General features: G+C 36.8%; 1 protein-coding gene across 5 annotated transcripts in view; it reads left to right on the top strand.

Moving 5' to 3' along the window:
• The window catches only part of TASP1 (taspase 1), a 93,805-nt gene that overhangs the window by 22,479 nt on the left and 45,647 nt on the right, over positions 1-25,679 (top strand). For 4 of the 5 annotated variants that reach the window (XR_015708264.1, XM_087774892.1, XM_087774891.1 and 1 more), the window contains 4 exons: positions 709-829; positions 2,291-2,375; positions 8,589-8,668; positions 21,013-21,119. Coding sequence is in view for 4 of the 5 variants with exons in the window: in XM_087774892.1 (XP_087631018.1) it covers positions 709-829; positions 2,291-2,375; positions 8,589-8,668; positions 21,013-21,119 (393 nt within the window). In the remaining variant the exon portion in view is untranslated. The remainder of the gene's footprint in view (positions 1-708; positions 830-2,290; positions 2,376-8,588; positions 8,669-21,012; positions 21,120-25,679) is intronic. The other variant, XM_087774893.1, reaches the window with a different exon arrangement.

The raw sequence follows: 25,679 nt of genomic DNA, 5'->3' as shown, positions 1-25,679 counted from the left end.
ATTTCTTTTTCGAGAACCTTGAGTTTGCAAAAAGCTACAGAAGGTGCTTGTAAAAGAGGAGTTAGTTTTTAATTAGTTTATTAAATGTTGTTCCATACTTTCTATGAAATATGTCTTGCTTAAACTTCCTGAACACAGTAATGACTGTCCTTATGCTAATGATCAAACAGATGTTTTACAAAGTGAATTGTTACTGGTGCCGATTCTTAGTTTCTGTGTGCAGCGCCACAATCATAGGCTTAGGATATTGCGGAAAGGTACAGTTCTGTTTCGCTGCTGTGCCATACTTAGGAGTTTCAAAGGTCGACTCTGGTCTGTGCAGCGATTGTTAGATGTTACTTAAATTGACTGACAGGTTAGGGACCAAATGAAGTGTGTATTTTGGGGGAGGGAGGAAGAGATTTTTCACTTGTGTTGTAAGACACTTGTTTGCATAGAAACGATCATCTTAAATTGTTGGGTGATAGGTTTTTATATCAGTGCATTATTACACTTGAGATATATCACGCCCTATAGAGGGTGTAAGGTATCCATTACAGTAATTTGAGATGCCCTGTTCAAATTGCTGTTGTTTCTGTTGTGGAAGATTAAACTACTAGAATAAGGAAGTGCACTGCACCGCGATCAGTGTCGTCAGATCAGTGGTAAAAAGGTTTTGATCTAGTCCGTTATGGATGTGGCCTTACTGTGTTTTGTTTTTATTTTTAGGATTCTCCTTTTACAAATGCAGGATTGGGGTCTAACCTAAACCTTCTGGGTGAGATAGAATGTGATGCCAGTATAATGGATGGAAAGTCATTAAATTTTGGAGCAGTTGGAGCACTGAGTGGTATGTTAAGTATTATAAAGCTAACTACTGATTTAAGTGCAAAGATCAATTTTGTTCTTTTTTTGTTACTTTTTCGGAGCAGGGAGGGGGGACGTTGTAAATACTGCCTCATTTAAATAAATTCTGCCCCCTTTAAAAAAGAGGGCAACATTCCTGCTCCTTGAAACACTGTTTTGTGTTCATTTGCTTTGTGTAACATATTGTCTTATTAGTTCACTGGTAATCCTTTGATGCAGAACTATCGTATGATACTATACAGTATTCACAATGGGACTGAGTTTGCTCGGATGCATTTGTAGAATGATAACTTTAAAATAAAATGCAATTATTGAGGAAATATTGCAAGCATTTAAATTAGGCTTTATATTTGTTTTTGTTCTCTGTCTCCTCAAAGAACTTACTGGTATATAACTCAATCATAAGGTCAATGGATATTTTGGTCTCTTAGTTAAGTTGGTCAAATTAGGATCCTAAAGGACCAAAGTTTCCTTTATAGTGTCAGAAGGCTATGCAGGGTGCTAGCCTCCAAACTGAAGCCTCTCATGTATTCTTGAGACTGGGCACAGCTGCTCATCTGTCAAGCTGTTTGCTTGGGACATAAAATTTCTGTATACTGTAGATTTTTTAATTATAATTTCCCTGACATGATCAGTTACATTTGGATTTGTGAGTTACTGTTATAAGGTTAGATACATTTGCGTATGGAACTTATTTAATCTGAGAACTAATGTGCTTCTCTTTTTTTTGTCTAGTTTTAGCTTTCAGTACAAAACAAATATAGGTATACAGTCCCAAATAGGGATTGTTGAGGTTTTGTCATAAGTACATTGAACGGCCTTAACTGTTACTATTGAATAGCTTTTCTGACAGCATTTCAAGCTTTGTTCTTTATCCTAGAATAGTTCTAAACCGTGGTAATAACTTCCTCATGTAGATATAAATCTAAAATAAATAGTAAAATTAAGCGTTTCAAGGCTTGTTTGTTACAAAATGTATCTTTCCAACCATGGGGAAGGAGGAAATGAGGGAGTGAGAGAAAGCTAAGCCTGAATCCTATAATCCCTGTTCTGGCCGGATAGATCCAAAGTGAAAGCTCTTTCCATCTTGAAAAATTAATGCCCATAAAACCTCTTTGGCCTGTAGAATACCATAGATTTAATTTGAGATTTCTGTGGTAGGAGGTCACTCCTAGTATTTCAATATGATTTTTTCTTTAAAAAAAAAAAAAAAGGTGGGGGGGTGTTGATTAGAAGGCTTTGTCACTACTCATAGGACATGTGAAGGAAAAACTGATAAAGTTGTTATTAAATTGAAACATAACATAAAGTGTATCTTAAATGACTTGGCAAAGCCTTGGAAATTAAAGGAAGCTGTCTTCCATTGCCAAAATGAACACTACAATGCTATGTGGAAAAATATTTTAATGTTTTGTTCCCATTTTTTGCTAATTTTTCTTTTCAGGAATCAAGAATCCAGTTTCAGTTGCAAATAGATTGTTGTGTGAAGGGCAGAAGGGAAAACTCTCTGCTGGCAGAATTCCACCTTGGTAATTGCTTTGTTCTGCTTGACTTTACTTTGGTCTTTCGTCTCTACTGCATGCAATATTTGAAGATTATATCTCATCCCAAGAAGGCAGGTGCTGTTTTACATACCAGTGATAGTGTGCCTTTAAAAAGAAGATAAGCTTTGTTCTCTGATCTTGAAACATCTTGTGTGCTTGATGAAGCTGTGGGTAGAATGAAGTATTGCGAATAGATGGCAACATCATTTTGTGATAATTTCTGTCTGTGTGATTATTTCCAGTTACATCATACTGAATTCTTATGTTTGTTACTGTAGCATTTTGAAAAATCCCTAAATACATCAAGATTAAAAGTCTACTGCCTTTGCCTCTGTCTACCTTTAAAAAAGGCAGCATAGTTTTTAACAAGTATATAAAACAATCCTACTTTACTGCCTGTGTTTGTGGCTTTATTTTGTAGCTACAGTGTGGAAGTGTGCAGTCTTTAGTAACTTCCTCTTATCGTAGCCAAAATGGGAAGTTATTTTAAAGAGAGATTTAATACTATTTACAACAACAATGAAAACATGCGCTCCTTTATTGAGATGGGTATAATACTTAGATGGAAGAGGTAACTATTAAATGCATAACAACTTTAAATATTATCGTATCATTTTGGAGAGAATCCAAGAAACGTGTCAGAATTGATTGCTCTTAAAACCATCTTATTTTCATTAGCAGCTTAAATTGACAAGTAGAGAACTTGAATGATTCATTCATATTAATTGACTGCTATCCTCAGTTATCGTACCCATTGCAGAAATTTGCTACCATTTGCTAACTAATGGACTACAGTATTTGCAGATGTATTAAACCAGCATTTATGTAGTTTAAAATATGTATATTTAGATTCACAAATTTTACTTTCCTTACTATGTTATTCTTATTCTGTAAAATTAGCCAAATAGTCTGTAGCTGGATGGTATAGTATTCCAATTTAAACAGTGAGGAAAAGCACTATTTCAGTGTTCTGTCATGCTGCAAAGGAAGTTCATAGATCAAAAAAAGCCACCCTGAAACCAAACCATCAACAAGCAGATTTTGCATTTAAATCTCTTTAATGAAGAAAGAGTAACAGTAATTAGTGAGATAACTTCTTTTTTTTTTTTTCAGAGGAGAATTTTACTAAGGAATAGGAACGTGAATTTCAATTGCTGTTTGTAGCTCATTTCTTCAGATGTCAGGAGAAAGCGGAGCTTAGCTGAGTTACATTAAAGAGTGTCAAATGAGGTGGGGTTTTTTGGTGTTCGAGAACTAGTACTGAATTCGGCTACAGGAGCAAGCAGTTGTCATTTAGTTTTGTCTGCATCATCACAGTGTTTTCTCTAATTGTTGTAAGGAAGAGCACTTGGGCATTTTAGCATGTTTGCTGTAAATCCATGACCTAGTTTATGCTGCTATTATTTTTAAAATAACTGAATGGAAAAGAAACTATCCTCTTGCCCTCAAAGGACAAGACTAAATCTTTCAAACACTGTTCAAGGTCTTGGCTAACAGATGCTTTTAAAGACAAAGGAGCTGAAACTGGAGGCGAGAGGTGAATGCTGTTCAGAGCCAATGCATACAGTTTATTGTGCAAATGTTGTGGACCTGAGTTACCTAATACATATTTTCATTTCTTTTTTCCCATTCTGGATTTTGAACGTATATTTTATTAGAGCAAATTAGTTACCCTGGGAACAATCTATACTAGTGGGATATGATGGCTTGTGCTTTAGACTTGCTTTGGTAGGTGCGCCTGTACGTACAGGGTATCCCAAGTTCAGAATGATAGAGCACATGTTTGTTGGAGGTGGTGACTATTGACAGTTTCATGCCTTGCCTTTCTGTCAGGGTTTGGCATGACACATTGTTGTTTTGGGACTGAAATATATTCCTGCACAAGCTGGGGATATATATAGTCAATGACAAGAGAGCAGCTGTATTTTTGCATTCCTACCAAGTGTCAGGATTTTAGTAACTGATTTTTATTTGTAAAGATATGCAAGTTTCATCTTATTTCTCATGGGAAAATAGCGTATTGAGAAATCTTCCCTATACTACTTAGCCTAAAACCCTGTCTTGTTAAAGAAACCTAGTGGTAGAGACTGTTTCTATAGCATGGTCTAAGCTAGCTTAATGTTTTCTGGCCAGAATGTTTGGCACATGACCACGGAAGAAAAATTCAGGAACAGTGATATTAGTAAAAGTGGCATTATGGAGGTCCTTGTCTACAAAAGAACACACGGAAGCAGTTAGTTTGGCCTGTTTACCCCTGTTCAGCACCCGTTTTTATAGTGACAGTTCAAAACCAATTCAAAGTGGTACATTTCTAATTTTCAGTAGAAGAAATTCTAATGAGTGTGAATTAATTTATTCTGAGATGGTAAGCTTATCGGGAAGAAGTGATCCAGTGTCCTAACTGATGTACTCAATTTACTGTAAATTGCTCTGTAGAGTGTGTCATTCTGAATCAATATCTTGTTACCTTGTTCAAAACACAGAATTCCACTATCCAAATCAAAATTTTAAAAGTTTAAAGTAGAGAATCTCTGAATGCATGAGTGCATTTGTTGGAACTTCTAAAGTCCTTGCATCTTTCTGTCATATTTTATCGGCTTCATGTTGTCAGGGTTTTCTCTGCCTATGTATGCAGGAACAGAAGATACTGAACTTATAAATGTTGTAGTATAAGATATTCCTGTTCAATGTATAACTTTACAAAAGAAAGCACTATTATAATTGTACAATTACGTATTGGATGGATCTTTGGAAGTGGTCTTTGGCCACAGAATAATGGATTAGATGTTTCATAGTAATAGGTTTGAAGATTTTCTATTTCTTACGCCGCAATTTTGACCTTCCTAAGGGAAAAGGCTTACTTACATCTGTTTACTATTAAGTGTAGATACGTAAGAATTGCAGGATGGTACAGCTACACTTAAATGTCTCCTTTCTTAGAACTCCTTAGTAAAACTGATATCTAAGTTCAAGCCTGTGTCCCTTTTTCAGTATTAATAGTAACCCATATGGGAAAGAATCCCTTCTTAGGGTTTTTTTGTTGTTGTTGTTTTTTCCCCCTTTGGGTATAGAGGGATTTGTAATTGCTTCACGGTTTTACAGTACTGTAGGTGTAACTTGTGGCAGTGCGTAGTCAAGAAAATGCCTAGAGTGAAGACTTGCAGCACCTTTTATCTCTGTTCTACATTTCTTCAGAACAATTTCTTTTTTTGTAACAGTGATTTCAGAGCAATTGCTGCATTTTATGAGAAATGTTACAAAATGAGTTTGTTACGTTCAGGATCGCCTCGACCATCTTTAATGCATCTGACCTCCTTCTGCCACTTCTGTTTAGCTTGGTGTGGCCTGTCTCTCTATAGCCCATATGAAATGGTCCTGTTTGGAGCAAATAGCACCAGGATAACCATGTTCTTGGAGAAAATTGCCTTAAAAGACCATTTTTAGCGACTTTTACTTGCATTTTCCATTAATATGGTCTAGTTTGCCTGGAACTGGAAAGCGCATCCAAGCATCGGCTCCTTGCTGGGAGGATGTTTTCGTCTTCTGTGTGTTCTGAGCCCGTAACAACTATGACGTACTCTTAGTTTGATATATTTGCAAGAAATATCTTTTTATCTTGTTTGTGCAGAACCAACTTTCAGAGTAGCAGAGCACAAACTCATTCATCCTTTGTTTTTGTTTTTTTTTTCCCCCTTTGGAAAATTGTATTTTGAATTAGCCTAAAGGCCTTTGAGACTTGGTGGGGTTTTGGCTGCTTTCTATAGCCCACTGGCTTTACTCCCTATTTTCCCTCTCCCCCAGTAAATCAAGCTTGGCGGTAGCTGTTTAGAGGTAGTTTTGTTTTTATGTCAGCTTAAAGTGCTGCCCTGTTCATTCTTGCCTGCTGCAGCTTTTCTACATGGCTACGTGGATGATTCTCATGGCAACTAAAGCATCTCCCTAGTGCCAGACTGCTGGTTCCCACCCTCTTGCCACCCTCTCGTCTGGGGCTGGTACAATTGTGTGTGTGGCTGTGTGCTGAACCAGATCACGGAACTTGCTTTTTGGGATGGTGTAAAGACTGTTTAGTCTTGCTTAGGTTATACGTGTTTGACTGCCTGCAGAACTGAGTTCATGCTCTCTGTCCTGTAGGAGTCTCTTACCAACTAATTCTGTATCAATTTGTAGGAGATACAGTATAGATAGTACAGACAACAAAGCACTGAGATCCTGATATTTTTTTTTTTCTTAATAAACTGCTTATATTAACTCTTCTGTGATTATGCTGTCATTTCAAGACATCTGAACTGAAAAGTTTAAAAATGGTGGATGATCTCTGTGATGTTTTGGGGCCTCAATTAGATGTCAGCAGGAGATGTCAGCTTCAACCAATCTTACCATTCTTTGGGACCAGAACTGGAAAATACTTTGTGCCCATCTTATAGGAGGGAGAGGAATCTAGGAATTAGTGATGCAAGTGTGAGCAAAGTAAAAGTCATGTTACTTAAGTCTTGAGGTATTCTGGGGTGCTTTTTTTGTACTCTTCATAAATAATAGTAAATGTTGCTGTGTTTTTAAGTATTCAGAAAGCAATTGTGAGATTGCTTGTAAAATGCAGTGTTTCTGACTCGTGTGTGCTATTCAAGTTACTGTATATAAAACTTCTAATATTTAAACTTGATACTTTCTCCACCTACCCTTCCTTTTTGTGTAAATTGTTTTATTGAACCGGAAGTGCTTATTCACTTCCTGAGAATGTATTGTTGATAGAAAACTTTTCTTTCAAAGACCAAAACCTTCTTCTTTTAGTCATGCTACTTAATTAGGTTTGGCTATGGTTTGCATTTCTCTCTTACATTAACAAAAGTGACAGGTTGTTTCTTGAGTACTAGCTTACCTAATAGGAGATGCTTGAGTTCTCCCAAAGTACCCAGTAACTTATTCTACAGTATCTTGCAACATGAACAATATTTATCTGGATCTGCAATAATGATGGTAAGAAATATGTATTTAACAATTCAAATTCTTATCTAGATAATTTTTTTTTTTGAGACTTTTGTAAGGAAAGACTGGACACACCTCTTGTATTGGTTAAGTCATAGAGAAGGTAGGAAGTACCACCTCAAAATACTGCATACTGAAAGCTGCAGATGTCAGATATAGCACTGTCAAGAAAACTTCCAACAGCATTAATGCCAAAAAAATTGCTATATCAATAACATTCTCTGAAATTGTAGTATTATGTGGCTTCAGGGTCGTCTTTGTAGCTGAAATAACTTCTTTAGCCTCATATTCATAATTCTGGTATTTCTGTAAAACTTTTTGAAATTGCTGTAAATCCGCAGTCTTTAATTCTTGTGTCCATTAGACAGTTGTTTTATTCTTATTTCAAAAGGGAGATATGAAGTTACGATTGGAAATAGTTGTCCTTTACTGTGGGGCTGTTGTTGGTACTGTTGTGCAGCAGCTTTCTGAAAACATGTGATTTCTAACTACCACATTCCCCTTTTCAGGGAATCAGATTAATTTATTTAAGGGGAAACAGTATAGATAACTTTTTTTGCCCCCCGAAAGCTACATGGCTACGTGTAATTTTTTTGCTGTCGTTCATTGTCATGGTAGTGCATACTGTCTCTGTACTGTAAAATGTTCAATACTGGCTAGAAATCAACTTCTCAAATTGTTAGTTTTTTTTGCAAATATATTAAAAATTTAGTAGACTTGACTCATTTGCAAATGCTTGATAAAACTCCATGAGACAGACCTTTATCCTTCTAATTAAGGCTTATTTTTATCTTGTGTTGTACTTCTCAAGGGACTTCTTGATAGTCCTGTGGCATTGGCTGACTTCACTGGAAATGCCTTACCATTCTCACCTCATTCATCTCATGTCTTCAGGATCTTACTAAGTTGTTATAGAGAGCAAGACTCTAGATGACTTTGTCCTGGTTTAGCTGCAATGAAAAGCTGGTGCTATTTGGTAATTAATTTCAAATTTAATAGCACGTGTGTTTATCCAATACTAAACTTAATGTTAGAGCTGCATAGTCTTTTAATGAAACTACATAAGGTTGCCAAATGTCATTTACAGCTGACATTTCTGTGACATGTAGACAGCTTACAATTTTAAAATGACCAAGCCAAATAGAAAAAATAATTGCAAGAAAAGGGGGATTTGTTATATGGTTTTGTTTAAACTCCCTCTTCTGTGTCTCCTAGCTTTTTAGTTGGTGAAGGAGCTTACAGATGGGCAGTTGATCACGGGATACCAGCATGTCCTCCAGGTATCATGGCTACAAGTGAGTAAACTGGTGGTGTCAGTAGGAAGAACAGGACAGAGTAATTTTAAATGGTGCCTCATATTTTGAGGTGTACATTACTTCACTGTTCTTAACATTCAACTAGCTTATGGTATTGTGGTATATAAAGATGGTTTAAGTTTACTAATTTTCTATTAAGTACCTAAATAGAAAAAATTATGAACTATTACCTCAGCTGCATTATAGCAACATCTAATTCAAGTGAATTTGTGATTCTAGGATTAAATCCAACGACGGACTTTTTTTTACCAAAATGTAGGCTCTTTAACAGCTGAGTCCTGCAAGTCTGCAGTTGTGATCCATCTTGGATCCTAAAAGCAACAACTAGCCATGTATCTAAATTCAGCAGATGCCAGTTTGACTCTCAGATTCTATAGTTACACCCATCTCTGAGTCTTTGTCCAGAACTAGTCTGGTGTAAACAGGCTGTCAGATTCATTTGCCTTTTTTTTTTTTTTAAACCTAGGTAGGCCTTGCTTCTTCTAATATGGTGGAACAACCCAATCCAGAGAATAGACTTGGATTGTACTGTATACTAGCAGTAGTCAGGTCTCTTACAAAAACTTTTTTTCTTAAAATAAAAGAAGTCATTATGTTATATTGATACACCATCTATAAACTGGGCTAAAAATTAGTGCACTTACCCATGGAAAGGAGGATGTGGTTCTCCTTCCTTCTCTTCTTCAGTCCCCCTCCCTTTTGGAAAGTGCCATTACTACTAGTCTGTAGTTTGCTATAGGTGAAAGCATGCCCTACGCTTCCTGTTGAAGTTACACAGGAGAGAAATCAGAGGTCATTACCCAAAGAAGGAGGAGAACACAGAAGATTAGAGAATGTTTCTTTATTTTACAGTAAACAATATTACTGCATATATGTGAGTAGTCCCTAAACCAGAGATTGAAACCCAGGGCTCCCATTAAGGCTTTTATTGGGTCTAGTTCTAAATGTAGATAAACATCCAGAAATTGCAGTTCAAAGTTGCTAATACTCAATGCTTAAAGGTAATCCCTGAAACAGTGGCACCATTTTACTTGATCATGCCAATTTTCATACATCCTCATGATACATTTCATTTTGAACAGAAAGTTTTGGTTTCTAGTTCCACATGACTGAAACTTTTGCCCTATCCATCTGCTGTCCAAAACAGCATTTGCAGAACAACTTTTGGGCTCAGTTAAGCAGAACACCTTTATTTCAGTGACTCTAGAAAGAGTAAAAATACTTAAAGGTTTGGGAGTTTTTTGTGCGTATTTTTTTTTTTTACTTTAAGAAAGTAGCTGCTACTTATGTGTAGGAGATACTCCAGAAGGAAGGTTTCTTGACTAATTCTGTTTGCATGCACAAAAGTTTCGATTGTTTCTAGTACCGGTGTGTTTCTGTTGTGACAGAGATAATTAGATTGTAACATTAATTGCCAGATGATATCTTACTACCTAAAATGTACCCTGGTTTGGTTTACCTAACCCAGACTATGGATTTACGTTGGAGAAACATGAGAAGAGTAATCCCAGCCAATATATTTTCACAAACCTGCTCCAAAACACCAGTGGTTTCTTTTTGTGTCCTCACTATATTCAGCATACTTCTGCTTAGCAAAACAATTTGCGTTAAAACAATTAAAACAACCAGGATTGGGAAGTTAATCCTATTGCAAAGTCAGTGCAGAAATGCCGTTTACTGTTGTGATGTCTATGAAAAAAAATACTGGTATTTAAGTTGCGAGCCCTTCTCTGCTCCCCACACCCCCGGCTTCCACCCAGGTTTGTACATACTGAAACACACCCCTATATGATTATATGCTTGAGCCATTGCACAGGATGGACCTGCTCTAGGAATGAACTGCTGCTGTGAAGCAGGCTGTGACTGTTAAGACTTGAGTGAAGACTATGTAACTGTTTTGCTGGAAAAATGATTTCAGATTGGGGTAATGGAAGGATATGCTGAAAAAATCAGTGGCAGAGATATTCTGTATGATACTGGGCAAATTACTCAAAACTGAATTCTTCACAGATGTTCTCTAATTCTGTTGCTTGACCTTAGCATAAATGATAGTCTGTGTTTAACTGGATTTACAGAAAGGAGGTATTTGACTATTACAGTCTTGTGCTTCAGTTTCCTTCTCAAAACAGATGAGAAGGCAGCATCTGCTATTTAAGTGCCTAAAATGGATACGGAGGAAAACAATACTAGCTTACATTGACTGCATTATTAGCCATTCTAACATGCATCTGGGAAAAGATTGCTTGAGCAACTTAAAATTTGTCATTTTTCTTAAGGTTTGAGTACAATTAATTTTGCACTATAATCATTAATGGTAGTATATCTGAATTTTTTCTATAAAAAACAACACCGCAACAGCAAGAAAGAAACTGGAAAATCTGTTCCAGAAAACATTATGATGATTTCTATACCAGTCCTTAGCAAAGCCGGTCTTGTAATGCGTAGACTTCTGGTCAGCGAGGCTGGAAAGTAGCCATTAACACCGTGTGTTACAACATGGGATTGTTATAGCTGAAAAGAAATCAGAAACTGTCTCACAGGTAGCATGTAAGAAAACCAAAATTGTTTTTTCCAGTGTTACCAGGGGAGGGAAAGTTAGACGTGCTTCAGAAGCAATTAAAGAGAATGTTGTTTCCAAACAACCGGAAAAGATCTCATCTGAAGAAAGCTATTGCATTAAATAATGTAACAAACTTAAAAAATATGGGAGACTTTTTGATTATGCTTGCTACAATTGCTATGATAGAGTTTGCATGGAGAATTGGGGGTAAATTAGCTTGAAATTACGTGGCTGTTGAATAGCTCTGTGAAATGAGGGGTTGGACTCGGTGACCTTTAAAGGTCCCTTCCAACCCAAACTATTCTATGAGGAACTGAAGTAATTGCCAAGCATCAGGAAAATATGTTTAGTAACTTAATTACAAAAAACCCAAACCCAACCCCTGAAAAAACCCTAATCCAAATCTTAAACATGTACTTATAATAAGCATTAACAGGGAGAACTAGGTGTATATGTTTTGGCTTCTCTGTGCTGCACATGGAAAAATATATTCTTGAAGTCGCATTATTCTGCCTCCCTTTTCTGGGACCCGAGATGGCAAAAGTAATGCTATATATGCTATAAGGCCGTGGGATTGTGTGGTTGGTTTTGCATGGATGGAGCTCTCCGTATGATCAGTTACAAAGAAAGTTGCACAATCAGCTTTGTGGTCACACTCCATAATTCTCTCAACTATCAAAGTATGTGAGTACCAAACTGAAATGACGTTTTAAACCATGTTACTTGTTGAACTACATCAAGGTTATGTCAAGGCTCACCTGTTTTGTGTTCTTCTGTTTGCCAAGTGTGCGAGGAAATGGGATTTCTACCATTTGTAGAAACCTGGTGGCTTTCCAGTGTAGTGAGTGGGGTTTTGGTTTGGTTTTTTTTGTCGTTTTTGTTTTTTTTAAAAAAAACTGAAATGTGATCTGCCTGTATTGCCTACAGTCTGCGAGAAAGCTGAATTTATTAATTCCTGCCCATACTAGAGTTTAATTCCTGCCAATACTAGAGCCCTCGCTACCTTATGCTGGAGCTTTGTTACCCTGTGCAAGAGAGACTGCTTTGAAAGTGTGATCAAAGTTTTAAGAGTGTAATTACAGTTGAGAAATGCTAAGTTACTGTATCGTGCAACCTCTTATAAATGTTAAAAGTATACTCTACTCTAAATAGGCAACGTAAATTTAAGGTACAGTTTCAACTGTGAGTAACTGTGCCTGCACTAGTAATAACCGAACCGCTTTTATCTGAATTTTTCTGTTCAGCCTATAGTAGATGCAAAGTAATGGATTTGGCAAAGATAACGTGAGCTAAGACAGCATCTTACAATTGCTTACAATGTTAAGTCTTCAAAGGGAAAGAGAAGGAAGGTAACTACTCATGCAACAAGCCTGTACCTCCAACTCTAAGAATGTGCAAGTGACCATAACTACTTCAGTAAGTTACGTTACATAAGAGCGAAAGCAGCTGCAGTGGATCCACACAGCTTGATAACTGGAATCCAAGAGTAGCCACAAATGATGCTTGAGGAAGAATATAAGATCAGAGGAAATATATACTTCCCTTTCTCTACCCCATTTGCTATCCCAGACTCTACATTCCTGAGTCATGACTGGTTCCTGCAGACGTGGAGGTCATCAGTGGCATTTTCTGCCATGAAATTGTTGTTTCCTCTTGAGCCCATATTAATTTCTAGCATCTGCAAAAACCTTTACCGCTTAACTATGGGTTGTGTGAAGAACTACCTCTTTTTCATTATTTTGAGACTTGCTGAATAAAATCTGCTCTTTTATTGTCAGGTCACTACTCAGAATCCTTCTTCACTCAAGTCCTCTTATTACCTTGAATGACCTAGTGTCATCATTAAAATGACATCATGTTGTTGAACAGAGTAGGTGCTACTATCGGTTGATTTGGCATTCCACTTGTAACAAGATATTTATTTACTCCTGCTTTGTTTTCTATTTTTTAAACCAACTTTGTGTATGCAAGGATATTACCTTTTATCTTATGGCTGCTTGGCTGCTTTAATGAGGGAGAGCCTTTTCTAGATGTGTCATGCAGATTGTCATACTTCAAGTGACACTGTACGTTTCCCTGTGCACCAGTATTGCCTACCTAGCCTGCCTCTCCTCCAAACCCCCAAACCTCACTTCACCCCTAGTTCTCTCCTCCATTTCACTATTATTGCGTTAAGAAAAACGTTTGCCGTATTGCTGGAACGCTGCTACGAGGCTCAGGGCAGTGGCTTAGACCGTGGTTTGTTCCTTTGTTTTTAGGGTGAGAATGAGAGAGATCTGAAGAGAAACTCAAGGGTTTTGGGGATTAGCTTGGTTAATCTGAATACATATCTGATTTTAGGAAACTAAGAGGTATCTGTCAGATACAAGATGCTTGTCTTCTAACAGTGAAAGTTGCTACCTCTGTTCCATACTACGCAAAGTAAATGAGCTCTGGTAAGTGCATGTGTTTCACCGGCAATAAAAAAAAGAAAAAGGAAGAAAAAAAAAAAAAAAGGCCAGACATGATGTAAATCCTCCCTGGAATTGGACATAATACTGTCGGTTCACTTGCAGTTCTGAAATCAGAACAGCTAAGTGCAGCCAATAGAATGGCCACAAGTTAGCCAGGAAAAAAGTTGGGCCGAAGTACCCGAAAGATGCTTTGAATGAAAATCTTCCAGGGAGCAGGACAGGCTGCTTGATGGAAAAAAGAGATTTCTTCCAGGACGTAGTAAGAAATGGTACATCCAGCAACAGTTTACCCTGAGTTCTTGTTATGAAGAACAGATCTATATAGTAGTGCTGTGAGGAAGATAGGTTAATTTTTTTATATGCTTTTGATGCTGAGTGGTTTTTTTTTTTTTTTTTTCCATTCATGTTTCTGTCTCTGTCAAAGTATGGCAACATGGGAAGTAGCGCTAGTAGTCTTTGGTCCCGACACAAGCATAAGTGGTGTTAATTTGTCATTTAAAATAGCTTTGTTAAAATGAAATTTATTTTCATCTGTCTGTTTTCATTTGTGCCATTTATTTTAGCAGCTGCTCAACAGAATTCTTCATTGGATCATTTTAATTCCTGTGGGTTAACGAATTTGCTAGTATATTCCTTTTTAATTCACTTCCCTCCAATAATTATATTCTCTTTTAATATGGAATAGAAAGGTAAAATGTAGAAAGTTCTCCATAGTTGACTATAAGAAATGTCTGCCAGGGGGTGCTATATGATTGGTCAGAGCTCGATCTGTACTCCAAAGATTTAAAAATATTCTTTGACTTTTCTTAGTATTTTCAATTTACAGTTTTTTTTTAAATAAGTATTGCTGAACAGTCAGAGGCTGCATAATGTTTTGCTGCGTAATAATTTATGACCGTAATAGAAACATTGGAGTTTGTGCTTGTGTTCCCAGCTTGCTGTTCCACCGCTGTAAATAGGAAGGTTTGAGTATTGTCCCGAACGTGATTTGTGATTTAGTGATGTTAGAAATTTGTTAACTTCTGTTTGAAAACTTAATTGTTCACGTAAATATTTTTTTTACCTAGCTTGGAAATATGTAAGGGAATAGATGTGGCTTATAAAAGCATGGGAATTTTAAGGAAACATAGGCTTTTTCCTAAAAACTTTTTGCATTAACTTTGGATAAGAAATATTAGTGTACTATAATAAACAGCCTGTCAGCTACAGGCTTACTTAAAGTACACAGACCTAGAATTAACAAGTAGATATGTATGAATTTTACCATTATTAAAAGAAAAAAAAAAAAGTGTCTTAGTCTTGCATTTTGTTCTGTATGTACAGTTCAGTAGTTTTAAGGAGTCCATGAACAGGACAATTCTGATTTTCTCTCATCATTTTTCTTTTACCTCTGTTCTCTGGATCATTTCTAACGGGCTGTGAAAGATGACTAAGAGGAGCTATGTCAAATGGGGAGTACAGTTGTCTTTCATTTCCGTAGTCACTGTATCATTGTATAATAGAACTGTTAAGGTTTTTAGTTAAATTTTCACTTGTCCATAGTATAACGGTAAAAGGAGTTATGGGAATGACCAGACTGCCAGAGTGCCAACAGGATTAGTACAAGAGAGGAGTAAATGATGTGGAAGTTTTATGGCAAGCAAGTGGCACACAGATGACATCTCTGAACTGACACAGAGACCAATGCTCTGTTTCTTTTTCTTCCACTGACCTGCTTGCTGAAAAGTACTTTCTCATCTCTTTCTGTAAAGTGGTGATAACGATGTAAAAAGCCTGTATAAAAGCTGTATTTATTGCCTAGCTGTGATAATGTAGGAGATGGATCTTGTGCTAATGAATTATGTAGTGAAGGTCTTGTGGTCCTTTCTCATCAGGGTACCCAGTAACACTGGAACCTTGTGAAAATGGGAAAATCTGTAACAGTCTTAGCTTTGAGCGAGATGTGCCTGTGAGATTTTTCTTCTGCATTTATAGATAATACATCATATTATCAAGCACACATTATGACACCACGTCCACTAATACCAACCTCTCATGCAGGCAAGTAGCGTTGAGCAGGAGCTGCTTCCACTTCTTCTGTGCTCAGCCTCTGAGCCTTCTCCACAGCAAACCCCTACCCCTGTCTCAACTTCTACACCTCTGCCATAACCAAGTATTCCACCCAGTGCTTCCACTGTCTGGCGCAGTTAGACCCAAAACACAGCGCATTTAAGTACAGGGTACGTGTGGGTAGCTCCTGTTGGTACCTTGTGGAGTTGAAGGGAGAATGTGGAGGACCGGGAAGATGTTTTCAGGTCCTTTAAGATTATTCGTTCTTAAAGAGGCACCCCATGCTGCATTGCAGGGACATGTGATAAATACCGTAAACATGAGACTGAAGTCCTGAGCTTTTAATAATGTTCCAGTTCTGATACGCTTCTGTTGTCAGTCATTACATGTCTTTAATCTGGATGAGGCCTGAATATGGCATTTAAACACTAACAGACAATCATTTTGTAAAGCTGTGGGGTTTTTGTTCTTTTCCCCTCTCCCAGCAGCTCTGAAGTAGTTCTGTTTATGATAGTATGTACATAAATAAGAAAGCAAAACAGAAGGGCTGGTTGTACTCTGTGGCTTCTGAGACTCAGTTCTTTTAAGAATGAATTTGAGCGTACATGCTATTGCTGTGCAGGGTAGTAATTGTCAGGGACTTCTATCTGAAAGCACATATTTGATTTTCATCTAAACTTTTAAATTCTTGAGCAAAATCAAAGGATGTTGTATTAAATACCTTTCCACAGATGCCAGCAACAATACCTCTGGGCCGTGATCCAAGAATTTTTCAAACCAAAATTCCATCTACTCCCTTACCTCTCTTTTTCTAGCTTGCTACCCTCCCCAGTCAATAAGCTCTACCTCTCTTGCTTCGCCTTCTCCTTGGCCCAGGCAACGTCAGGCTGATGTAGCTATATTGCATTTGTTTTAGGAAAACATGCCTGTCTTCCACACTGTGTTGTGTCCTTTTCTCAAGCTTGGAATATGCTGTCTTGTTGGAGAAGGTGAGAGTGTTTTTTGTACTGTCATTTAGGACAAATGAAATTTCTTAGCATCATTGCACCACAAAGTTGAGTTTTTGTTTTAGATTTAATGTGAATTATGAACTTAAATTGTGTGTAGGCATTTTCCTTCTATGCATAGTGCTTATTTTCAAAATAATTTTTCAGTGGGTTATTTTTCCGTGTTATGTGTGCATCGTTAACCAAGCACATTTGAATCCTGGATTTCTTTTTTTAGTTCATAAAATGTTTTGTTGAACTTGAAATCCCATAATATATTCTTTGACAAGGGCCAAACTTACAGGATGTTTTCAGAAGACTTTAATGTCATCTTTCATTTGTTTAGTGTGAAGCTCACTTGTGTTTTCTAGTTTCTTTTGTCACTTGTAGATCAAGACAAAGCAACCAGAGTACTAGCCAGTTTAATGGCATTTATAGTGGTTTTACATAGATAGAACATCGCAAAGGCAGGAATAAACTGAGGGCAGGCAGCCTTTCATTTGCTATTAGTCTTTATTCCCTTATTCTGGAGAAAAAAAATCAAATTTAAGATTCAAGACATTTTGTTTTTAACTGATCATCTGAAGTTGGGCATAGGTCTATGTCAGAGGAAAAAAGAGAAATTACTAGGCTTTGTTTTACAAACTGGTCCTTTATTTCACAATTCTTTGGTCACTTTGGAGGTTTAGCTGTTTTAGCCTGCCAAGAGGAATTGATAATCACTGATAATAATTATTTCCGCTAAATAACGAAAGGCAGTTATTCATCAGTCCTTGCTAAAACAAAATCTTCAACTTTCAAATGAATGTTATTCCTAATAACTATTCGGAAGTTGAATGTAGCCTGAGCACAAGAATTTCCACTCTAGGAGAAGTCTAAATAGACTTACTTTCCCTCACAGTATTGAAAGGTATGACATTTCATGCTAAACTGAATAAAACTTGACAGGTATTGAATTAATACGTTAGTTCCTATAAGTAAGTCTGGGAAGGGAGGCACGATATGAATAAACCACCCTCCTCCACCCCTGAAAAAGAACTTCCCCCAAACAATCCTCTCCCCACCCCCCCAAAAGGCCCTCAGAATATTCTGGTCAAAATTCATGCCATCTGGCAGTACAGAACCATGACTGGCACCTCTCTAATATATCTATCTAGTGTAACAGTATGAACTTTCCAATGTGACAGGTATCACAGTATCTGTCACACGTAGGAGCTGATGATTAAGTTTTGTAGATATTGTGATGGAGGAAGCTGGGAAAGTTTGTGTATTTTACTTGGCAAACATACTAGCTCTCTTAATGTAGACTGTTCTGTATTTGTGCATTTAAGTGTTACAGTAGTTATGGTGGTGTGTGGTGCACAGGGATAGGATCATAGAGGACTGACATAAATTAGAATATGTAAGGTTTTGACTAATTAAAAAAAAATTACTTTTTTTTAACATGAGGTTGATCAAATATTGGAACAGAGGCCCAGAGGAGTTGTGAAATCTCCATCCTTGAAGATATTCAAAACTTGACGAGTTCCTATGCAGCCCTTTCAAATTGGACTTGCTTTGCTTAGGAGGTTGGACTACACGACCTCCTAAGATCCCTTCCAACATACGTCATTGTACGTTACTAGAAAACTTTCTTTGTCTGTCTGTCTAAGATATGCAAAAAATATATGCCACAACATCTCCTGGGGCTCTGGATATCTGATCATCCAGTAAGAGAGTCCTTGATGCACTGCACCACTTCTCCCACCTAGGAGACCAGCAAAGTAAGAAAAGCAATAGAGAAAAAAAAACGCATGACAAGTCTTTATCCCAGCGTACAGTTGAAAGGCAGTTGGGGTACCCAGGAACTGAAAATATTTCTGACGACTGGGGAGTAAGCACAGTTTTTTCTTAGCCAAAAGTATTGCTTTGTAGGATAGAGTCATCTATTCCATAAACATGCACAGGGTGGTACATCGCTGGCCTAATTTCATATATAGTGTTTCTTATTGCCTAGTAAAACGTGTACTTCTTTGTTAATCATGACCTTTTTTCTGCCCTATATTTCTTAGCTTACTGATACCACTTTGAATTAGCAATGCAGATAAGAAATCACTGTGAACAATGAGATCCTTCAAAGCAATTTTTCAGTTTTTTTCTTGTTTTGAAAAGACACATAGAATTTTAAAGCACGAGGTAAAATCTGAAAATTGTTTAATTGCTTAGCTAGACACTGAGGACTTAAGTGAGTGAAACATCTCTCTTAAGCTTGGAGAATTTCATATGTTGTGGAAAAAGTGGCAGGATAAGTAGCAACCAAAGTGTAGTTGGAGTGGTGATGCTGAGAGGCCGTATAGCAGCACTCTGTAGCTGGCAGGGCAGCTTGGAACTAGCCCATGTGTTCTCTAGTTTTGATGTGGTCTTCGTGCACATATTTGAACTGGTGAACATGCAAATATTGCAGGAGGTTTCAGGACACCGCTAGTGTTAGATTCTGGAGTACGAGGAAAACTTCTCGTGTTCACGTTTTCATATATGGGCTCCTGCACCCTCGTATTTGTCTTGCTTCTCTAGGTACACCTTTCTTCTGAATTGGCAGGAGGCAATGGCAGCAGTAGATAACAGGCTTAGGCATATTTATCCCTGTGTAATACCTGCTTTTGATGAGTACCAAGGCCAGGCACTATTCTTACCCATGTTGTGGCTCTGCCCATAGGTATTTGCGATGTTTATTGAAGTCATGTCGACTTACAAGTTCTCCTGTTTGAAAATTCTATTAAAAACAATGTGCTGGCTTGATTTATTTTGGGGCACTTCTGTTTAATAAATTCTTGATCTGTGTGGGTTTTTTTCGTTTGTTCCTCCCCACCCTCAATTAGTACTAGACTAAAATAATTCTTTGCCTGCTCCCCCGTATCAAGTGTTTGCGTTTTACCTCTTGGACCTCATTTCATACACAGCAATATGTTGTCCAAAGTAGCTGCATTAATCAGCTCTGTATGGTAGAAAGAGTTCCTTTCTTGGTGATGGCAGATTAAGATGTGTTTACAGTTTTAAGAAACTGGTATTCATTAGGTTTTTGGAGAGAAATGCCAGCTTTCTCATTACTTTCAGGTTATATAGTTGAATAACTGTGGTAGTTTAAGGTCCAGTTTTATGTACTTAAGAACAGGTTTAAAGGAGAGTTCACTAGGTGATTTTGGCACCTGCATGGGGAAGTTTCAAAGAAGTAAAATGCTCACTGTCTGTGTACTTCGAGAATTGTAAATGAAAGCTTTGTGTTCTGTTGGCTCTGCAATATTGGTTTTATTCATAGCCTGTTCTTGCAGCTGTTCCAGTCTTCTGAATAATAGTGATGTAGCTGTATCAGAACTTCATTTAAAACTACATTTTTTAAATCTTATAGATTAAATAGGAAACCTGTGCTTTTTCACTTCCATTGGATTTGTGACTTACCTGTGTATATCTCTGCCCTCCTAATAGCTTGATTTTGCATGACTAAAGAAGTGACAAAAGGCATTTTTCCCCCTTCCTCTTTTCTCTGCATTTCAAAGGGGATGTTAAAACAATCTGTGGATAATATTAAGTCAAAACTAGTTTGAAGTAAATATGTCAATATCTGCAATTTTTTCATGAACTGAATCTTCTAAAATGGGGACATGCCGTTTTGGTCTCTTAAGCATAACAATTTTTTTTTACTCCACTTTAGAGAACGCTTCCTTTCTGAATGTGGGACTTAGATGTGGAAAATACATGTTTGTCTTTTCAAGACCTAGGTGGTCTTTAGCCTGTGTTGGATTATGGAACATAAATATATTGCTAGACTATTGTGTGGCTTTAAATATATGGGTAAACATACAGATATGCAATTAAGGTAATAAAATAGTAGCCTAATTTTATGGATATCAGAATGAGCTCACATCGTATCTATTTACTTGTCAGCAGTCAATAATTTTAACACAAGCCGCTTATTCTGTGCTCTTCTGTGCAGTGCCGCTTCTTTGCCAAACAGAGAGGTATTTAGACCAACATAGCTTCCATATGTGTTCAGTGACTTCTTTCTCCTAGATATTTTACCCATCACTGTTGCTGAATGATAGTAGAACTTTTTTCACTTAGGAAAATATGTAAACATGTTGTACTGAAACTTAAATAGTTTGTTGTTGGCTTTTTATTGATGCTTTTTGCATTGATAAAAATATTTGGGGGGCACGACCTCCAAAATGTAAACTTATCAATATTTGTTTAAATTAAGTAAATTTTACTTAGTTAAATGCTTTTGAATTATTTTTATAGGGTTTAGTTTAGCAGCTTTTAAGAGGAACAAGAGGAAGCTGGAGTTGGCTGAAAAGGTGGAAACAGATCTCATTCAACTAAAGAAAAGAAGACAATCAAATGAAAAGGTTAGTTCCTGGTTAAAATTTTGTTGTGTCATCCTAAACTTACAGCTAATTGCTAATAAATTTCATGTCATATATAAGATGAGACTAATGTAGCATCAGAAGCCACTTCTCCTTGGCAACCCTAATGTTTAGATGATGTAATGATAACTTAGTGCAATTAAAACTTTCTGCCTTGCTATTTGAAAACCAAACTGTCACTTTGTATCTTGTTTGTGCTATGAAAAATATTTTGCTCGTTTTGAACTGGAAATATGACAAATGTAAACACAAACAGATAATTATTTACTGAAACATTTTCTTTAGCTTGGGATCTCTGTCACTGTTTCCCACTTTTTAATGTTTCCTGAGCGCACTGCATTATGGAGCTGGAATTGGTGAAATTTGAAATATCAGGTAGGTAAACATGTGCATCTGTGCATGCATCTAGCATTGACCTGGCCCATATTACTTGTACTACAAAACTATTAGGATTCCCTCTGTCCCCCTCACTCTTAGTTTGAATTTAGAGCCTTTGTTACCATTTGAGAATGTCAATCACAGTATTTGTGTTTACTGTTGAATATCAAAGTATAGCTCATTAAATTAAATGCCTATGCTTTTATTTGGGGCCTGTGGCCTTTCGGATTGGCCATTTCTCTTTGCCTTGGTAAGCTGACTGACCACTGCCTTATGTAGTTGCATATGCTGATATAAATAATGTATAAATCCCAGAGAATCGGCAAAAAAATTTATTCTCTGTGCAAATGCAAACCAGTGATAAATTAGGCATTTTTCTTCTGTGTTCTTAGACAAGAAGTTGTCCCTAGCAGGGTGCTAATTTTTCTATTTTCAAGGAGATAAGACCTGTAAAGAAAGTAAGGATAGAGGGTGGGGGGGAGTCAGTTATTAGTTTTGGAACTTTTCCTGTTTACAGAACTTCACGTACCTCCTTGTGAAACTAATGGTGTTTAAATGTAACTGAGGGAGGAGGGGTCTCTGTGCAGTATTGATGTTCATGTAATAAGGGGCAAGTCAATGCTTGAAACATATGCCAATGCATGAGCTTACCGACCTGCAATTTGAAATTTCAAGGGCTCCAGAGTCATGTGCAGCGCTTGTGGGAGACCCCCAAAGGCCAATGATGGTAGGTAAAGGAGGTGATCAAATAGAGCTCTACTCACCGGTAAGTAATCCAGTAACGTAACGCACTGGCTTTGTCAGCTTTCTGGGCACATCCTGTCCATGGAGGGGGGATGAAAACCAAACCGTGCTAACAATGTAGACCGCTTCTGTTATCCACAGGGTGTAAGATAGTTGCAGCCTTACAGGAAGTTTAGTTTTTCAAAATGAAATAGGAATGAAAAATCAAATTCTACCAGGGCAAATTCTAAAAAAAAAAAAAAAAGTAGAATAATTCTCTCTAAGCTATTAGAAAAGGGTCATTTAGCAAGGATGAGGCACATGATCTGTCATCCCAAAACTTGTATTGTCAAAGCTGAGCTCTCATGAAAGGTTTAAAAATAATTGTTTAAAAAACATTTAAATACTTGAATAATTACAAGTTAATCTTCTTGTCAAAGTTAAGCTTTAATTCATAAATACTCATTTAATTTTTTTATTTTCTGTGCTTCTCTGGAGCTGCAGACCTGTCCCTTTCAGCAGGACTTAATAGCCGTTTCATTGTCTTAGGTTGACTCTCACCTGCTTCAACCTGATGCTGCAGCTTAGCTTATGTGCCTCTGTTGCCAGTACTGCACAGTTGTTATACATTCTCGTCATTTTTTTTGTCTATGAAATTTTAGAAGTTGGGAGAAGAGCAAGGTAGAAAGGATGTTAACAAAGTTGAAGTTGAATGGAAATCATCACCAAAAGGCCTGTGAGAAGAGACAGTATTGCAGACCAAAAAAGGCCGAAATTACCTGGAAGTTTTAGCTGCTGATAAATTCCACTAGCTAAAAATCAACATGCAGTTTTAAAAATTACTTTTCAGTAAAAGTTAAATTATACCAAGGTCAAAAAGAATGAGAGGCTGCTTAAATTTAATAAAGATTGTATGGAAAAAGTAGGCAGCGTAACTCACCAAAGGACTCTTATTTTACGAGTAAATGGAATGTTGTCTTTGCTGTATTTTTCATTGCTTGGTCAGTGTAGGATATGTAGAGGGTTATGCGATTGCACACAGGAAGACCCGTTAATAATTTTACCAAATTTTGAAGGTGTGAAAATGGAGGCTTTTTTTTTTTTTTTTTAAGTTGTAGTGACTTACATATTGATTTACATACGTAAGAAATCATTTTTGTTTGTCTGTGAATTAGCTAAACATATTCATAAGGGAGCTGGCTATGATGTGTTAATTCAGCCAGATGCCATTCCGAAGTTCTCACCTCAAGCACCAGTAAACATCAGAAGTAAATGTTTGTCTTCTTACCATTAACCTGTCTTTTACTAGAGGAAATTGTAATTGAAAATAGCTCAGTAGAGTTTGGCTGAAAGCCCTATTTTTAATTTGTCTTCTGCTGTTACAAACTTCTTTTACAACTATGCTGAAGTTACTTTTAAGAGGAGTTGTCCTCTCTTTTTTTGAGTAACAGTGGCACTAAGAATTTCCAGTGCACATGAATTTTTTTTATAGGCTAGTGTTTATAGGTTAGTTCTTTATAGGCTAGTTAGTTAACTCCATAAATAACATTATTTGGTTTGAGGTTTATTAAAACTGATTTGTTTTTTATCTAGTTTCACATATGTACTCAAGTATGTGCCCAACAGTTTGAATTATATGTATGGACTCAGTTTCATATTCTTCAGCTACTGTATTGAGACAATAACACTGAACGTATTTAGAGAAGAAAAATACGTCTGTCTTTGTCGCACAGAAATACATTCTTTTCATTGAAGTATTTTGTGTGTTGTATTTTTTGTCATTGATCTTCTGGAAACATACCACGTGAACTTTTAGCTAGTTCCAGCTTGAAGTCTTTGGGTGAGCAACGGTCAATGCATAGCAATATGCATCATTCCCATGATACATGGTGAATTTTAATCACTTAACTTTTTCCTCAAATTGAATTTTTTATGGCTGTGTGAGGGTAATTGTAAGTGTAGCAGTCAACTATGGCAGTCCTACTGTCTGTCTGATTTCTTCTTGCAGTTTGAACAGGAATTTGAATTTTATGCATTTCCTTTCCCTTAAAAAAGAAATAAATTTTCTGTCCTACATCCATGCTGAAATGGTTTTTGATGGTAATAACGCTTTTTAGACTTCAAAAGTATACTTCAAAATCGATTTAATGTGGGAAAAGAAACCTAAATACTTTTCATCCATTCCGGTTAAAAAACAAAACAAAAGAAAACAACAAAACTCATCTGTGGAATACAGTATGAAATAATTCCCTCATCTTGAACATGGAGGTCAGACAAAGTGTTCTGTTTACGTACCAAACAACCATTAAACTGGAAAGGCTAGGGTTGTTTATTGAGCTTTGTATGATTAGATAGTAACTGCTCCTTGTTGAACATATGAGTGCTTCACCAATCATGCGTACTCTGTCAAGATCAGATTGCTATGAGAGTACATCGTGCTATGCTGTCAGTTGCCCTAGAGGAAAACGTTTCTAGAAATTGGTATGTATTAACTGGTCCCAGTGCTCACAGAATAGTGACATTTTCCCTTGACTTAGATGGATTTATAAGTATTTCTTTAAAATACATCAATAAATAAAATTTTCGTTAAAAAATTACCTCTCACCTTGTTAAATACTGCAGTAATCAGCAGAAGAGCTCCATCAAGAACACCTCAAATCTGAGATTTCAAAAGACCAAAATATATTAATTGTTAATACGTTATTTTCTAGATAACGCTCTCCACTATTGTGCTTCTCTCTGTTCCCACTTGATCTGTAAAGGGCCAACATGGGACGTGCTAGAAGATTTATATGTTGCCCTGTTCTGAGTAGGAGGATACTGTAAAAAACCTATATTTTTAGGGGAATCTACTTGATCTAATTATCACCAAATATCAAATCCTATTTATTTGTCTGGATAGTCGGGTAATAGTATATAGATGTTAATTGCTTCAATCTGATTCATTTTGCATTTTATCAGTTATGATACTGAGAGATGAGATTTAATGGTAATTACTTTTCATGGAATTTCAGAACAATTTCAAGTCAAGAGGGAAAAGGCCCTGTCTGTAGATATCTTTCAGCGGGCACTGGGCAGAGCTCTCCTAAACTGTTAATTCCTTCCTTAGGGGCTTGTGAAAGATGACTATGTTTTGTTGGTTTTTTTTCTTTTCTGTGCAGTAGAAGGGAAGGATGAGATTTCTAAAATACTTGATAGAACTCTGCATTGGTGCAGATGAGCATCTTCCTGCTTTGTGTGTATGTTCTTAGCTAACTTTGAATATTTGGTCCATGATTTCATGAAATTAACTTCCTTTCCTGTCGCAAGATGCAAATTAATTCAGTAATGTGCGGTCTTACTTTTGACATTGACTTTCAGTTGTTTCCATGTAAAATATTAACTGCATAATAGATTATTGTTAGGTTGCAATACTACATTGTTGAAATCCCCCCAAACTGC

Source organism: Nipponia nippon, unplaced genomic scaffold, assembly GCF_047370975.1.
Source record: "Nipponia nippon isolate SJK-2023a ecotype South Korea unplaced genomic scaffold, ASM4737097v1 scaffold_4, whole genome shotgun sequence".
In the NCBI taxonomy this organism is placed as follows: domain Eukaryota; kingdom Metazoa; phylum Chordata; class Aves; order Pelecaniformes; family Threskiornithidae; genus Nipponia; species Nipponia nippon.
This window is presented reverse-complemented; position numbering and strand designations above follow the sequence as displayed.